Below are 17,289 nucleotides of genomic sequence, written 5' to 3' on the forward strand. Positions count from 1 at the left end.
ACATAAAATACAAGGTTCAGCTAATGATGTAAGTCACTCTGTATTTGATCTTTAGCCAAAAAAGTTCACTTAATAGATCAAAAAACATTTTACAATTTTGCACCAATCTGATATTATAATAAATCACAAGCTAGACTGAGCCTTTTCATATCAGAGATAATAGTGTAGCAATGATCTATTTTTATTTACATTTTGCAAATGATAAAATATGGTTGAAAAGCAGTTTCAGTATTAAACTATAAGAATTTCTAATAGATGATGCAGATGACCGTACATGCTGCATTCTCTCAGCTCTCTCTTTTTTACATGTTTGCATCATTAAGACAGTTAAAATACAGCAGAGAGGTTTTTTAGAAAGAGTACATATTGCCTCAAAGCCTAAGTGCCTCTTAAGAGAGACAGTCTCTGCCAGCCCCATGAATCATACAAATCAAAAGTAAAAAAAAAAAAAAACAGTGACTCATGAGACTAAAAACATCCAGTTGCTGCCTGAATGCAAAAGCACAATGATGAGGGGGTTGCAGGGAGAAAGAGGGCGAACGATAACAGCTCGATGCCTACGTCAATGACAAAAGAGAAACCAGACCCTTGGGGTGGAGTGGGATAAATAAAGGAGCGAGGAGGGTGGGTAATATTATCCACATCTTCCCTCTGCCTGCGGCTTTGCTGCCTGTCATGCTCTGCTGGGCAGTGATGTCACTCATACTGTAGTGAGACCCACTCATCCAGTCCCTCACAGACATACACAAAAACTGAAAGAGTTTAAAAAAAAAAAAAAAAAAAAAACTGCGCTCACACATAATGCACATATACTGTAGGATGTACAATGCAACACACAGTGCATCATTACAAGTTTATATGGAATAGATGATAAATAATTCAAGGGTTGTAGTCAAGGATAAAAAACTACTAGAAAAATACATTCCTCCTCGCTCGCTTACATTTGGATGCACCTTTATCCACTTAGCTGTTCAGCTCAGTGAGATAAACAAGGCATTTGGATGGAAAGGTACATTTTTGGTTTCCTCCTATTCGCCAAATATGATTATATGGCACATTTGAGTACTTTTCCTAAATATAGGATGGGAGGAGGAGCAGAGAAAAAAGAAGATGATGCGCTTGGTGTCACACCAAACTATGTCCCCATTTTCAACCCCAGTATAGTCCCTTCAGCACCTTAGTCATTTGCCATAAATAGTCTCAGTAGCAGCCACACAAGCTAGCCCATACTGTCTCTCTCTACGCTTCATTTATTATTTTTTAGCTGTGATCAGGCCTCGCCTGTATTCTGTTTTTAATGTGCAGAGTGTGCTGTAAGACAGCCAGTGAAGCTTTGCTTTATTGGATCTGAAAATGCTTAACCCAGCCCATCACAGGAAAATACTGCACACTTCAGTGGGAGGCCAAGGACGCTCTCACCGCGACCAGAAGAGGCTTTTAAATCACAGAGGGTGAACACTGTGTACTGCACTCTATCTGGGCTGCACATCTCATCTGTCAGGTGAATTCACAAAACTGAAAATACAAGGCTGGTTTTAAAAATAAATAGTCTATCACTGATTACACTAAGAGCATTGCAACATGTACATAAAACATTAAAAATGCTTAAAAAAACTATATATATATATATATATATATATATATATATATATATATATATATATATTGTCTGATGCAATATCATAGATTAGCAAGCTTCTTTGTATGGTGCAGGAGTCATTACTTCAAAGAGCAGGGGCTGCCTGAATCCCCCACAAGAGGAAAGAGCTTCTACTGTGGTCAGACACCGTGAGTGGTCAAGAGTTGCTATGAGAGTAAACATCAACAAGAAATCATATGAGTTTGTATTTCGTTCTACCTCTAAAATTCAGATCCTTTCTGCATGCTTCATAAAATGAGGTTGCTTGAAGAAAAGTAAAGACTTTTAAAAGACTCTGTGGCTTAAAAAACTAGAAAAAGTACCTAAAGTAAAGATCACACATGCATTTTCTCCTCAGTTTCCTCTCTGTGTTGACACCCCTTCCCACCACCTTTACTTCTTTGTTTAAGACTTCTTGCATTTTTCACCCTGTGAGCTCAGCCTCGCTCACCCCAGCCACCTGTGTCAATGCTGTATGCCAGCCAAGGCATGTGCAGGTGTCACATTTCATGTCACAGAGCAACAAAAAAGATGAGTGTTCATCAAACTGTAGGAGAAAACACAAAAAAGGGACTTTCTAGCTTTTAGTGATGAGAGGATTTCCTGTGATCACTGACAGTATAAAGAGAACAAAGCACATCAAAAGGTTCAAACTTGACTGGAGAATTGATTTTCATGAAGCACAGAAAGCAGCTGGGGATGTGACAGCTGAACACCGTCTTATACAGAAGGAAGGTGGAGAGCCCAACTCAACTGTGAGTTCAACACATATACATCTCACTTTTTTACTGTATATTAGCTCTTAACTGTTAATCTACAACATGTTAATGTTGTTTGGAGAGAAATTTCATATTTTAAGTTTTTTTTATTTATTAATTTTTACTTTAACTTGAACACATCAGAATGAAAACAACCAGCTAATGCAGATAGAAGTTGGGGAGACAGTGGGAATTCATTTCAGAGCTGAAAGAGCCACATTAAGAAGTGATGTGATGAGCACAGAGCAAGCCAAATGCATCTACACTGTCCACTTTAAAGTGTGCTGAGTGGACAGAACAAAGTCATGGGCAACTCTGACAGTAAGCAGGTACAGTAGACAGCAAATAACTCTGGCTGAGCTAATGCAAAGCTCCATTTCTCCCACATTTGTTTAAACTATTACCCTCAGCAGTAAACCAAGTTTCATAGTTTTAACACTGTTTTAGCAGTAGATTTTTATAAGCTTTTGTGTGTTTAGCAAAAATACAAATTAAGTCTGCCAAAATAATAATTATTCAACATTCATTTTCAGCCTTTTATAGATTAACCTATTAAAGCTTAAGGTTTCCCAGTTGAGAGACTTTGACAAGAGACTGTCCCAAACTGAGTCGAAACACCCTTCTGAAGTTTTTTGAACTACCTGAACCAAAACCTCTTTAATTTTGTTGTGCTTCACTTTATCAAAGTTGGCCTTTGTACTATGATTTGATAGTGGTTTAGAGCTGCCACTGAATTTATTCCAAGAAGATATTTATGTTCATCCATTATTATTAAGATTTATTCTGATGTTTTTGTTTGTTTGTTTTTTTTAGTTGAGCCTGAACACGTTACTTTTTGTGCTGTGCTCCATCTTCATTAGTTCTTCACCAGTAACACATATACTGATATTTACACACCTTAACAATTCTTGCAAGTGTTTCCTTTATTGTGATTGCAAAAGTATTCAAATAGACCGTGTTGTTGCAGAGAAATATACTCATTTCATTATGACAATGCAATTTCTGAGCAGATGCCTTAAAAAAACACAGAGCTTAAAGGGTTAAATACACTTTATAACAAAAATCCACTCTGCAAAAGTGACTTTCATTTAATGATATTTGGAATTTTAAAGGTAATTTTTACTTAAATGGCTTAGCCATCTTACAACCTTAACTCATTTAGTTTTCTTTCTGTGCTGAATTATGTTTATCCATAGCAGTGTACACAGAACTTGCTATTTTCCACCACAAAAGTAAATTATTTTTTTCTTTCTCCATATCTTATTTGTCATGCAGCACAGTCCTGGCTTGTTGCAGTCTCAGAATCCCCTGTCTGAGTTTACCACGCACTCCGTGACGTCAGGAAGCTCTCTGTGTGTCTGTGCAGGCATCTCTGTCAGCTCATGAGTGGAAGAGGTGGGAAGAGTGGAGAAAAAAATAAGAAAAAAAAAAAAAAAACAAGAGGTGGGAGACGGGCTTTTTCCAGTGATATCATAGAAATTATGTGTGTTGCTGCATGCAACACAAGTCCAGCAGCCTGGGTGTAAGAACACGTGATCTCAAAGTTTGTTTTTCTCATTATAAAAGGCACATCCAGGAAGGCAGATGGGAGGTGTCTGCATTGTCTGGGTTAGCTGAACTTGTTCATAAGTGAAGGAAGGGTCACTAGCTGATCAGTACAACCTGATGACAGGAACCCACTCGCATTTACTCCTATGGGCCATTTAACCTGCATATTTTTGTAGATTAAGGTAAGAAACCTGAGGAAACCCACAGAGACTTTAGGAAAGGTTTCCTCAGTTGTGGTCCTTGAGAATCACTGTCCTGTTTTTTGTGTTTTTCCTCCTCTGACACAACAGATTCAAATGATATAGATCTTTTCAATAGCTTCTTGGAACAGAGCTGAAAAACCACCTTAGTTCTATTTTTTTAAAACAACATAAACATACAGCACCATCTGGTGGTGGCAAGCATGTATTGTTTTGAGTCTATTTTACTAACTCAGTATTTCGATGTTACATCACTTACCTGCTGGTGACCTGTCCAGTGTACCATTCATCTCACCTCATAGTTGCTGGGACAGCGTCCAGCCCCCTCTCCACACCCCTCTCCATAACAGCCAATGGATGAAGAAGTGGTGAAGAGCTTATGAGTTAAAAATTTGCAACCCTCTACCATAAAGACACACACATTTACCTTAACTATTAAATTAACTATGTTTTGACAGATTCTGATTTATTGAACTGTAACACAGAAATTACTCTATCCCATCACTGCCCACACCAGGTGCTAATTTAGAAGGATTGAGGTGTGAATATTGTTCCAAGTTAGCAAAGTCTGAACCCAATTAGCACACAGAAAGACTAAAAATCAAAACTGTTCAGCCACCAAACTGAACCAGATTAATAGATCTTATTAAATAAAGGAAGGGGATGAATACAGCAGAAAGGAGAAGGAAAAAAAGGAAAAAGCCCAGAGAAGAGATGGGGTGAGACAATGGTTAAAATCATTTAATATTATTTCATTTATACTTTATAGTGTGTTGCTTTTGATGCTCTACCATTTTTAGGAATTAAAAAATACAAAAACAGTTTTTTAAAATAATGTTTTGAACTAATCCAACCAGTGTGTGAAATTATGTTGGAGTTAATGTGTTTTTAAAGCAAAGACTGAAAAGTTTTGAATGGAGATTTTGGTTTTCAACTAAAGGTTGGGCGACTTCAGAGTTGAGTCAGCAGTTTTGCTTTATGTGCAGAGTTTGGGGAAATAAAGGCAAACTTTAAGATTGCTTTTCTCGCTTCTCCAGCAATTATGGAAAGCGGATATTTCATTTGTCGACATCCCACAGTCTATATAAATGATTTGTCACCGGGCCTTGTCAGGTATGGCTTTAGAAGTGAGATGGATTTCAACTTCTATTAAATATCTCTGCTGATGACAAACAGGGAAATAAAAAAACCAACCCAGTTTAGAGAGGATGAAAACTGAAATGGGAAGAGCTTTAGAGCTCAGACAAGTGTGTGCTTTCATACATTTATGTTCATCTGTTTTAATGTTGGTAATTTTGAAGACGTTCTTCAGAAACTCTATAGTAATGAATATTCACACCTATCCCAGCCAATAATCCATAACTGAAGTCGTAGGAACGCTTTTTCATTTTGACGCCTTCATCTTTATAAACTAATCTGCATCTTCTAAACCGTGTGTGGTTTGAGAATAACATAAAAATAAAAAAAATGCAGATCTCTACTTCTCCAACTTTGACAGAAAATGCTGATTTCATGAAAGATTCCTTCACTTGAACTAGAACAATTAAGCAGTAATGAAACACAAGCAGCAACTTCTCCATGAAACTGAGTTTAATAGATTGTTAAAAATAAGGCTATGATACTGTTTTAGCAAACATTGACAAGGAGGAACCACTGTTACGGTATCCAGAGAGAACCGGGTACAACAGCTAGATGTGACCAGTCTCTGGTGGAACAAGTAAGCACACATCTGCCACACACCTGGAAAATTAAACACACCAAACAAATGTGTCCTGCTTTCATTCTCCTCAGTGAACCTCACACACAGACACACACACATACATTTACATCCCGCCCACCCAAAATGGTGGCAATAAATTGAGAATTGAGCTGATAATGGAGCAGTGTTCTCTTAAAAAAACATGCATAGTTTTGTACATGACTGATTTTTTTAAAAGATTTTTTTTTGTTTGTTTTTGTTTTCACACAATTTCTGACATGATTATATGAATCTATCATATTGAACCCTTATTAACAATCATGTAAACTCATTGGACTATTTTGTTCATAATAGCCTCGTATGATATTTTGTTCATGTAGAAAGTTACATTCTGAACCCAGACGGGCTCCATAACAAAGGAAATAAATACTTAAATGGCAAAAACACAATAAAAAGTTACTGCTCTGAAATGGACTTCAGACCAAACTTGGTCTCACGCTTTTGATATAAAAACAAATGAAAACATCGGCTTGATAGTGGTGTGCTGCTTTCACATTACAGTCATTAAAATGATCATTACTTAATGAAAGTGTCTCACAAATGAATACAAAAAACACACAATATGAAAAAAAAAACCTTTCAGGTCTCCAAATGCACACGTAACAATAAAACAAGGAATGATGAAGCAAGAAGAGACTTTCTTTAGTGTTATGTGGTCCCTGGTGAAAATCTTCTCCCCCCCCCCCCCCCCCCCCCCCCCACTTATTCAAGCTCATTTCCAACAACATCCTGAAAATAAACGTGTAAACTCCCAAATTATTCGACTCACAAATCAGACACATGTTTCCTCTCCTTTCATCCTTTGGTTACTGAACCACTGCAAAAAAATATTTGTACATTTTGTTCCCTTCTGAAATTCGCACACTGTAGTGTAGTTTACATTACTTACATGTGTTTCTCCAAACCTCGAGCTACTAACATCTAACATTTTAAAGTGCCAATGAGCTGAAGCAAACAGGAAGCACTGAGCTGGCGGCACAGGCAGCATTTCTTCATAAACGAGACGAGCAGGCACAGACTTCCTCACGCAGCTAATGCTAACCTGCTTCTTCTAATCACAGGAAACTTTTAAAATGCCCAAAAGTGCTTAAATATTCTTCATATGTTATAAATCTGACGACCTGGGCGGCATTTGAATTCTAATAAGACTTCTCAAACAATATTTTATCCCACGACTTTTGCTGCTAATTGCACAACACTGAAGTGTTTTCTGTGCACTACTGACTTCAAGCCGGTTTTCTAAAAGCCTGACAATAAAAACTAAAGAAATCAGCTTCGTACGTGTTAAACCGTGGAGCTTTTACACAAGAAATAAGTCAGTGATGAGTTATAAATGCAAAGAATGCCTGGAAAACAGCTTAAAATAACCCCTTTTCCTTTTACATCTGAACCCTTTTTAATATTTAGGAAACAACAGCAAACATTTACCTGATCTTTATGCCCTTTTTCCTGTGTGCACCAGCCTTTCCAACATGCAAAAAATGGGTGAATGCTTGGACGCATTCTTTTTAACATAAACAAAATTCTAACCTGTTTCAAATTAATCGTGGATAAAATGTATAAAACAAGGGCTAAAAATAATTAGATTCTTTTTTTTGTTTAGTTTTCTTTTCATTACAAAGTAGTCGTCTATGCAGGCATAAAGAACAATGAATAAAATTAAAATGAAAAACTTGGAGGAGGGCATGCAGGGTTGGTGGACGCCCCTGGTGTCGACTCATCAGTCTGTGCTGTCCTTCAGTCTTGAGTCGCGGTGACCTGCCAGACGATGAGGTGGCTCCGCTCGGCCTTGGTGGGTGCTGACTGCTGGCTGCCTGTCGACTCGGATAAACCGTCCAACTCGCTGCTTTCATCACCTGAGGAGGAGGATGTGTCGAGCAAACAGTAAACAGTTCAGCAATCAGCTCTATTTCTCTTCCTGAAAATGTGTCTGAATAGAAACACACACACATAAATACACAACTTTTAGATGCAACATGGTTTACCAACCAATTCTGAAGTCGATATAACCTTCTCCTCCACTCATGACCAGGTATGTTTTGGGCTCAGACGTTGCTGTATCAGAGGACTCGGAAGCAGGATCGTCAGAGCCAGAATCTGCGCTACCTGGAGGAGGCATCGCCTGACCTGTGTTTAAAAAAGTGAAGAGATAAACAAGTTTAAACATAGTTTTACCTGATGTTAAGAAAGAAAACTGAGGAAAGAATAAGGGACTGATTCAGGAAGCAGTTTCATGTTTGCAACACAACTGAAACCGATAAATCCTTCATCAATTTATTTCCTGGAAATTAATTAAGTACCACGTTCACAAAATTAACAGATCTGAAACTGAAGACTATTAAGCCAGAAATCTTGGTAATGAGCTAAATTTTAACAGCCACATTAAAGCAGTAACCAAAGCAGTCTTTTACCATGTGACTGATGGCTCAGCGTGATTTAAAAAAACTTCTTCATGCATTTGTTTTCAGTAGGCTTGACTAGTGCAATAGAGTTTTTACTGCTCACTCTTGTTTTTTTTTTTTTTAAAAAAAGGGAACATATCACTCTGGTTCTCAGATCTTTACACTGGCTTCCTGTGCACCAAAGATTTGATGTGAAAATGTTGCTGCTGGGGTACAAGGCACCAGATGCTCATGGTCCAAACTATACATCTGACTTGCTGATGCAGCATGATCCAGAGAGACTTCTAAGATCATCTGGGACAAGTTTGCTTTCCATACCAAGAGTTAAAACTAAACAAGGAGCATCAGCGTTTAGCTTTTAATGCTCCTAATATCTGGATACCAGAAAACTTGGAAGTCTGCTCCAAAGCTTAGTTCTTTTAGATCGAGTCTTAAAACGTTTTTATTTACCACAGTTTAAATTTAAGAAAGTGAGTTTTTCTTTTTTTTTCTGACGGTGATGGTGATGTTTTTTTCCTCCTGTTGATTTTTGTTTCTATATCTCACTCACTGTATGTGTTGCCTTGTCTGTTTCTTATTTCTTTTTTGGATTTAAATTGACTGAAACTGAAATGGCATTAACACTGACATGACGATACTGATCGAGTCTATGGTGGTGACTGACACGTGAATTAGTAAAGTTAGTAAAGACTGGTAAAATGTCAGTTGTGTAAACAGCAGCTGGAACAAAAGCAACGGTCCTGGAAATTTCCCCCTGGATTATTGAAGCCAGGACATGACTTTCATCATGGGCTGAAATAAAGAAGAATGTAAGTTGTTGCAGGAAGACAAGAGCTTTTCTACTCTCATAGTAAGAGAAGGAAGTAGTCGTAAGAAATGTGAAATAGATCAAGTTTGGCTTTTCTAAACATAAATAAATAAATAAATAAATAACAGACTGTAGCAACAAAACTTTGAAGAAATACTTTGTAAAGTTCTTAAAAAGTAAAATATTAAAGCACTGGAGCTTGCAGAAGTTGTGACTAGTTGGGCTAAAAATCATTAATCAGCACCTGGATGACAAAGATTTCTTTTTTAAAAAAAAACAGCTTTTACTTGAAGAACAATGGAAGAACAGTGAGACCTGCTACAGTCCAGGGAAAGTCTTTTAATCCACTAAAGTTCATCCTCCTCTGGCTGTTACAAATCACCTCATCCCTACAACCCCCACAGAAAAAAATAGCTGAATATTACACTTTTTATAGCTAAAATAAATGTTCAAGTCTTATTGGAAGTGATGAAACTTCTCTTTTTGGAAAGGGGGATTAATTGGTGAATTACAAAGAAAATATATACAAGAAGGTTCATGTCTGAAGGCATCTTTTCAATAATGTTGAAAAGTTTGAGTCTGAATGTAAAGATTTTTGTATGCAAATTAAAGTAGGCCATCGGCTGAAAAGTCCTTATATTTTTCTTCAGTGTTATCTTTATAAAATATTATTACATTCACGGTAGGCTAAGCAGCTTCAAGCAGCAACAAGACTGCGGGTCCAGATAAGGTGTCAGGTCGGACACTAAAATCATGTGCAGACCAACTGGCAGAAGTTTTTCTGGACATGTTCAAGTTGTCCCTGCAGCGTTCCACGGTTCCTGCCTGCCTGAAGTCCTCCACCATTGTGTCTGTGTCCAAAAACACAACCATCACCTGCCTCAATGATTACCATCCCATCGCTCTCACCCCAATCATCAAAGTGTTTCGAGTGCATCCTCCTAAAGCACACCAAGGATGCCATTCATTTTGGCCTGGACAGCCTGCAATTCACACACAGGGAGAACCGTTCTATAGAGGATGCTCTCTCGAAAGCACTTCACACGGTCCTGACTCATCTGCAGCATCCCAACACCTATGTTAGGATGCTGTTTGTGGACTTCAGCTCAGCCTTTAACACAGTTCTCTCGGACGTGCTGGCCCTGAAGCTTCACAACGTCGGTCTGTCAGCATCACTGAGTCTGGATCAGTGGCTTCCTCACCAACAGGCCCCAGGTGGTGAGGATAGGGAAGTCAACATCTTCAACATTTATCTTAGCCGTGCCCTCTTCACACAGGACTGCTCTGCCATCCACCCCACCAACATGGTTGTGAAGTTTGCGGACGATGTCACCGTGGTCTCATATCCAACAATAATGAGACCCACTACAGAGAAGAGGTCCAGAGTCTCACAAAATGGTGTTCCAAGAACAAACTGGTTCTAAACATTGAGACAAGGGAGGCCATAGTAGAATGCAGGAGGTCCAGGAAGACTGAGCACGCTCCTCTCTGCATACACTGAGAGGCAGTGGAGTGTGTGGACATCATTAAGTTCCTGGTCATCCACATTTCCTCTGACCTCTCCTGGACTGTGAACACTTCACACCTGGTGAAGAAGGCCCAAAAACGTCTCTTCTTTCTCAGAAAGTTGAAGCAGACGTTGAGAGCATCCTGTGTCCCAGCGTGATGGCAGATGAACAGCACAGGACAAGAGGAACAAGAGGTGGTGAGGACAGTTCAAGGGATTGTGGGCCGCCGTCTACCAGATCTGGACCACCTACACCTCCCGAGTCCAGAAGAGGGCCAGACACATTGCAGACGACCCCACCCACCGGGAAATGCACTGTTTGTACCGCTTCCATCAGGAAAGTGGTACAGGAACATTAAAACCACAGATAGAGGCAGCTTCTTCCCCAGAGCTGTGAACCCCCCTCCCCGTAGTTCAAAACTTATATGCCCCCCTCCTATAGTACTTCTTGAACAAGATTCACACCCTCAGACACACCTCCATCCTTGCACTAGGATGCTCTTTATCCACCCTGTAAATATTACTGTCTGCTGTGAATTCTCTAATTTTCTGTAAATATTGAGGTCTTCTTATATCTTCATATGTTTTATGTCTTCATTTTTTACTTATTTATGTGCCTGTTATATTTATGTTTATTAATTTGTGTGCTTAAGCCGCGAGACTCCTCAAAAATTTGTTACGCTTGCATAATGACAATAAAGATCTTGAATCTTGAATCTAGGACTGACACAGAGGTAATACAGATTCTATGTGCATCAGAGTAAATAAAATTCAATTTATCTGCCTGTGGGTGCAGCATGGCTGACTCACTAGCTTTGGATCTCAGGCTTCTTTGCACTCAACACACTCATGTCGGAAAGCAAAGTCTTGAAGTGAAGTTCTTCGTTTTACCGTTTAATATCAAAATAAACTTGAACATATACATAAAAAAGGACTGAAATTTAGCCTTTCTGTTAAACTAACTGAAATGCGGTGTAGGTCAAAAGACTGTGTTGCTTCAAGGTCCAGTAACTTCTAATCTACTTTTCTTGGCTGATTCTTTTTTCTTTTTTTTTTTTTTTTTTACTTCAGTCTAGCAGCCAATCAAAATCCACCAATAAAAGAAGATCATTTCAACTGCAACACAGAACTATAGAATAATTAGGATTAAGTCCTAATCATAAAAAAATGGCTTCAACACTGCCTTTATTTCTTACCTGGCACAGTCACAAAAAACTTGACAGCATCTCGATGTCCATGGAAACACAACTGGGCGTGGGCCATGGAGCAGTATGGCACGAAGCTGCCTGGCATGCCGCAGTCTGAAGTGTCATCACTGTAGACCCGTACAGCACTGCCAGGGCGATTTGGCATGATTCCCATTGTCTTGTTAGCTAAAGAATGGGAAAGAAAATTAAATTAATAAAACCTTCTGATGTCACAGCCTGTATATTAACTGGAATTTGTTCAAGTGGGTTTTTTCCATTATGTCACTGAGAGCTGGAACTTCCAAAAGAACAAAAAAAAGGTTACTATTGATTGGACCAATCTCAGTCTCCAAACATGGTTAAAAACAGGAAATTGTATCAAGACGATGACGAAGGCAGGGGAAAAATACCAATTCAGGTACATACAGAAAGAATAATACTGAATAATATTAGAACCATTCAGTTTCCTTTAAATGGGGCCTTGAAGTGTAAACCTAACAGTGCTGTGTGAGCCAGTCAGTATCCATGGCAACTTGACTATATTTAATTTAAAAAAAAAAGTCACACTTGGGATGGAATTACTGTTGCCCTGTACGTCGGTGCTTTAAAACAGGTCTTGGATGCAGAGACAGAGATAGACAAATAGAGACGATACAGAGAAGCTAAAAGGAAGAGAGCAGGTTAGGATGTATACAGCAAAAAGATTCAATGAACTATCGCAGCAGCCATCATGGCGATGAGGTGAAAGAGGAGAGCAGCAGAAATGAGACAAAGGTCTCCCATGTGCCCACTACACCCACTATTTAGGTTTTCTGAAAGAATTTGTTAATTCCATTTTACAACATCCAAGCTAAAGATCACTTACAAAAGATTAACTTTGTTTTTATTTAACTAATAATTACATCTCTGTGTAGAGAATGTTCACAAAGGATTTAATATCTGCTTACAGTACCTTCCTGAACTCAGCTATAACAGCTATGTTTATACAGTCGAGTCACTGTGGGCTAGAGCTACCAGGCGCCAGCATATGCTTGTAGCCTGGGCCTTGAAGCTCTGAGCCAAAAACTTCTTTGCATTAAAATTATGAGACTGCTGGCTCTGGAATCTTATCATAAAACCTGCTGTTACAGCTGTACACTAGGGCTGGGCAAATCTATCCAAATATTGATAGTATATCGATTTCAAGGCTAGTATCGGTATCAATCGATACCTGCATGATGAGATTAATACTTTTTTACAGTGTTTAGAGGAAACAAAGCCAAAGAATGTTAATGAAAGCCAACCAAGAGTAGGTTTTGCTTTTGTTAATTTGCCCTGTTGACCTAATTTTCCGAAAAAATTGTGTGTGATAAAAGGGAATAACAGATTATGTAATTATTTTGCTACATTGCTGATTTTGATATTGTGTGCAAACAAAAAAGCATACATTTAATTTTATTTGGTTCTGCTATTCAGTTTGTAAATAAAATATGTTTTATTTGACAATAATCTTTATACTTTGATTATGATAATAATAATGATAGATAATTAAAGGCAAACTCATTAATCACTGAAAATTAAAGCAAAAGGTATCGGTATTGATATCAGTATAGGAGATACTTGCCCTGGATTTACTTGGTATCTTTATGAAAAAATATACGGCATCGCCCAACGCTACTGTACATCTGCTGCACTAATTATTCTATCTTGTATGTCATCGCCTGGCTGGGATTGGCTTTACATCGTGACACCTTATGTCTCTGCTCCCTGGTGTGCGGCCCTCTGGACCAATCGCTGCTGCTGTTTCCTCACTTTATGGATTAAAGGGCGCGGTATCTCTTCATTCAGGGGCAGCTGTGTTCCGGCAGTCAGATTTTGTAAAGACTTGTTAGTTTGGTTGTGATTTGTGAGATATTACATTGTGTCTAACCTCTTAGGTCTAGTGTTGAGCCATTAAGGCTTTTTGCTTTAGTTTTTGTGCAATTATTGCAATTGTTAACTGGAGATTTGGACATTGGGCCTACATTTCAGTCTACTTACGGTTTTGGATTGTTATATTCTTATTTACTGGTGCTGCTTCTGTTTTGTTTTGTTGTGGAGTCCATGCAGTCAGTTTGGTTTTGTTTCTTTGATTTGTACTTTACATTTTACTGGATGTTGTCTTCCATTTATTGAGTTGTTTTTGTTTTATGTGTTTCTTTAATTTGAGCAGCATCACCTGCCCATTCCTCTTGTGTATTTGTTTCTTTGTGTCCACCTGCCAGATGGGACAATGAATTCCTAACTACTCCACATTACATCAGGGCATCTTTATTTTATGTTGCATCCCCTTTCCTTAGCCGAGCTGGGTCGTAACACCTGCCTACAATATACTGCACCACTGTGAACGTCACCAAACCTGCTCTTGAACAGTACAATTTATCAATAAAGCACAATAAGCAATAGTGACTTACATAACCTGCATGTAAAGCATAATAAGCACAGAAAAAGAAAAGACTCAATGAAACGTGTAAAATGCAAATAGTGGTATGTTATAGATGTTTGATGCAGATGTTTTTAAGCAGATGGATGTAAAGATGTGCCGTGCCTATAAGTAAAAAAAATGCTATGCTGAATAAAGTAAAACACAGATATCATTAACATGTCAGAATCCTGTAGGCTTTTACATGAAACACTCTTCTGCAAAGACCAGAACTCTGCACAGTACAGTGTTATGTAGCTGAAAGAAATAGCAAGTTGATGAACTACTGAATTCCTTCAGGTCTCCACATCCCAGCCCACAGGTAAACCCCACCTTGATGTCATCTTATACTAAAGTAATCCTGTCTGGATCAAGGGTTAGTTGTCGGGCTAAAACTATGGTAGTGTGACCCCAGCAAGCCCTGATGAAGCCTTGCTAAAGCTCTGAAAATTACCTAAGAAATGCATTTAGCCCTGGCACATAACTCACTCACCACTTTTGGAACGATAGTATAAATGTGGCTAAGGTGTCCCAATATGGTGGCCTAGAATCCCTTCCTAATGTAATTTCACAAAAAAGAAAAGCAAGAAAACCTGCTTTTGACTAACAAGTGGGTCATACTTCTGCAAATGTATAGGTCTGCATCCCTCTGCAGAGTGAAGACAGACAGACAGATGTGAAGGAAAAAAACACTTGACAATGCAGCTCAAGCTGACGCAACGTTTTGATCGAATGCTGATTGGCTGTAAGTTAGCCCAGGCTGGAATGGCCCAACTGGCCGACAATATCCAATTTCTTAACGATCAGGATCAAACACCAGGCACCAACGGTTCAAGTTGTTCCAAATTTTGCAAACTGCCAAAGCTAAAACATGCATTCACACATTCACAGGACCTGTTTAGAAGATATACAGAGAGGCGTTCAAGCCCTCTTTGTTATGTCTGACGTTATCTTCTTCTGCAAGGTCATCATAGTCCAGAAAATTTAAATGCTTAAATGCAATATTTATTGCTATGTCAATAATTTTCTACTGTATACAATGATGAATTCAGAATCTAAGTAGGTGGTTGCTGACTTTGTAAAGGTGAGTGATACCTTCAGACAGTGGGATGGAGATGATGACTCCATTTCCAGTCCCCACCCACAGTCGGTTGCAGGATACTACCAAAGCTGTGATTCTCACAAAAGAAAAACCCAGTTTACCAGTACCTGCAACACACAGAATAAACATTTGCTTACAGCTTAGATACTGTTTTTTCAGCACACAGAGGATTAACAAGCAAACTCTATTAGTAGATTCTATGTTTTACAGAACCTATACACTATCAATTCTATACATATATCCCCTCAGATAACTTTTAATGGGCACTAATCTAGGTGGTTCTTTGGTTGTGTCAGTAGTTTTACCCAGCATCTTGCTGACGTAGGGCTCAATATCCACATCTTGCAGGTGCTGGTAGGTGTGTGCGTGAAACAAACGTAGAGTAGAATCCAGTCGGATAGACACCCAGATGCCGTCTCCCACCCAGGCCAGCTGACGCACCTGACTCTCCTTACGAGGATGAGCATCAAATGACTTCTGCTCAAACAAAATGGGTTCAGATTACATTATTCTAAAATTTTGCAGGAAAGTTAAATGTAGGACACATTTTCTCCTGTGACTTAAATTTGGCTGGAAAAGATGACAGATTTACCTCTATCCTCATGGCTTTGGGCTGGATGACATAGATCTTGTTTCTGTAGCCGCACCACACTTTGTCGTGGACCACTGTCATACAGCGGATAGAGTGATGGGGCCGGCCCAGATCCAACAGGTGATAGTTCGTGAGATCCCACTGGCCGTCTGCTTGGGAAGAACAGACAGATTTGGGAAGTGTGAACTATTACATGAAAGGGGCAAGTTGGCTAAAATCTGCTCCAACAACGTTCTGATTCTTTCTGATTTAGTACTCCGACATGTTGCACACTCACCAATGCCTCTGTGGAAAATCGCTAATGTCCCATCAGCCAAAGCTACCAAAACCCTTCCTTTCACGTGTCTATAATGAGCACAGAAGACACTAATACTGAATGTTGTTGTCCTGTGAGTACAAGTCCTTAATAAATCCTCAAACAACTGTGTACTTACACTATGCCGAGGATTGAGTCTTTCAGCTTGATGGCATGGAGACACTTTCTCCATCGAGCCACAGACGAGTGCACGTACAGACTTGAAAATGAAAAGGAAAACGTAAAAAAGAAGAGGTGAATACCTTTTAAGTTGAAATGTTAAATTCACTGACATAAACAGGCATTATTAGGTCACAGCACCCTCTAGTGGTTACTGTCTTGCTCACCATCCATTCTGAGCTCCCAGCCACATGGTTGGGAGTGCGCTGCTCATCCTCAGGACGTCCCCCTCTGACATGTCCAAGTCTTCTGGCAGGGAAGTCACACCATCCTGTCCAGATCCCCTGAAGAAAGACGATTCATCAAACTGTCATGACTACCCTTGCGCAGCACAGCTCTTCCTGCCTGTTTCTTCTGTAAGCTAAGCAGTTCTCACCTCGGTGTTTCCACAGGAGCTGAGTCAGTGGGGCCTACACCCAGCGGGTCGGTGAACACATGCTCAGTGTAGATCCCTGGCTGGTTCAAATCGACTCCCTGATCCTCCTCTCCATCATCGCCTACACCAGTGTTAGCCTCTGTTGCTTCAGTCGCCTCTTCTGCTGTAGGAACTCCGTCTTCTGCTGGACTGGTCTCTCTGGACAGCTCAACTGGAGGAGTTGAGAATTACGGAGTTACACAGTTTTCAGTGGGAAAAGTGGGAAATGATACAGGACTATTTGTGCATGTGAGATTTGTGATTTCAGTTGGACTGACATGTTTATGTGTGTTTTAAAAGTCCAGTTTTGGTCAGCCTTTATGCTCATAATTGGCTAATGCTGTATCTCACTAATTTACTAGTATCTTTTAACCTTTACTCGTGTAATTTCTGCATTATTGTTTCCTGTCTGTAGCTAAATTTTACATGTATTATTAAGAAGTCTGTGTCAGATGAC

General features: G+C 39.2%; 1 protein-coding gene across 7 annotated transcripts in view; it reads right to left on the reverse strand.

Annotated features, from left to right (window-relative positions):
* Positions 1 to 6,598: 6,598 nt before the first annotated feature.
* The window catches only part of spag9a (sperm associated antigen 9a), a 28,486-nt gene continuing 17,795 nt past the window's right edge, over positions 6,599 to 17,289 (reverse strand). For all 7 annotated transcript variants that reach the window (XM_042012043.1, XM_042012009.1, XM_042012035.1 and 4 more), the window contains 10 exons: positions 16,794 to 17,004; positions 16,585 to 16,701; positions 16,377 to 16,457; positions 16,220 to 16,287; positions 15,943 to 16,091; positions 15,656 to 15,827; positions 15,344 to 15,457; positions 11,818 to 11,994; positions 7,894 to 8,031; positions 6,599 to 7,760 (listed from right to left, as the gene is read on the reverse strand). In XM_042012043.1, the coding sequence (XP_041867977.1) occupies positions 7,642 to 7,760; positions 7,894 to 8,031; positions 11,818 to 11,994; positions 15,344 to 15,457; positions 15,656 to 15,827; positions 15,943 to 16,091; positions 16,220 to 16,287; positions 16,377 to 16,457; positions 16,585 to 16,701; positions 16,794 to 17,004 (1,346 nt within the window). In that variant the 3' untranslated portion in view covers positions 6,599 to 7,641. The remainder of the gene's footprint in view (positions 7,761 to 7,893; positions 8,032 to 11,817; positions 11,995 to 15,343; positions 15,458 to 15,655; positions 15,828 to 15,942; positions 16,092 to 16,219; positions 16,288 to 16,376; positions 16,458 to 16,584; positions 16,702 to 16,793; positions 17,005 to 17,289) is intronic.

This window comes from Melanotaenia boesemani, chromosome 2 (assembly GCF_017639745.1).
Source record: "Melanotaenia boesemani isolate fMelBoe1 chromosome 2, fMelBoe1.pri, whole genome shotgun sequence".
Lineage (NCBI taxonomy): Eukaryota > Metazoa > Chordata > Actinopteri > Atheriniformes > Melanotaeniidae > Melanotaenia > Melanotaenia boesemani.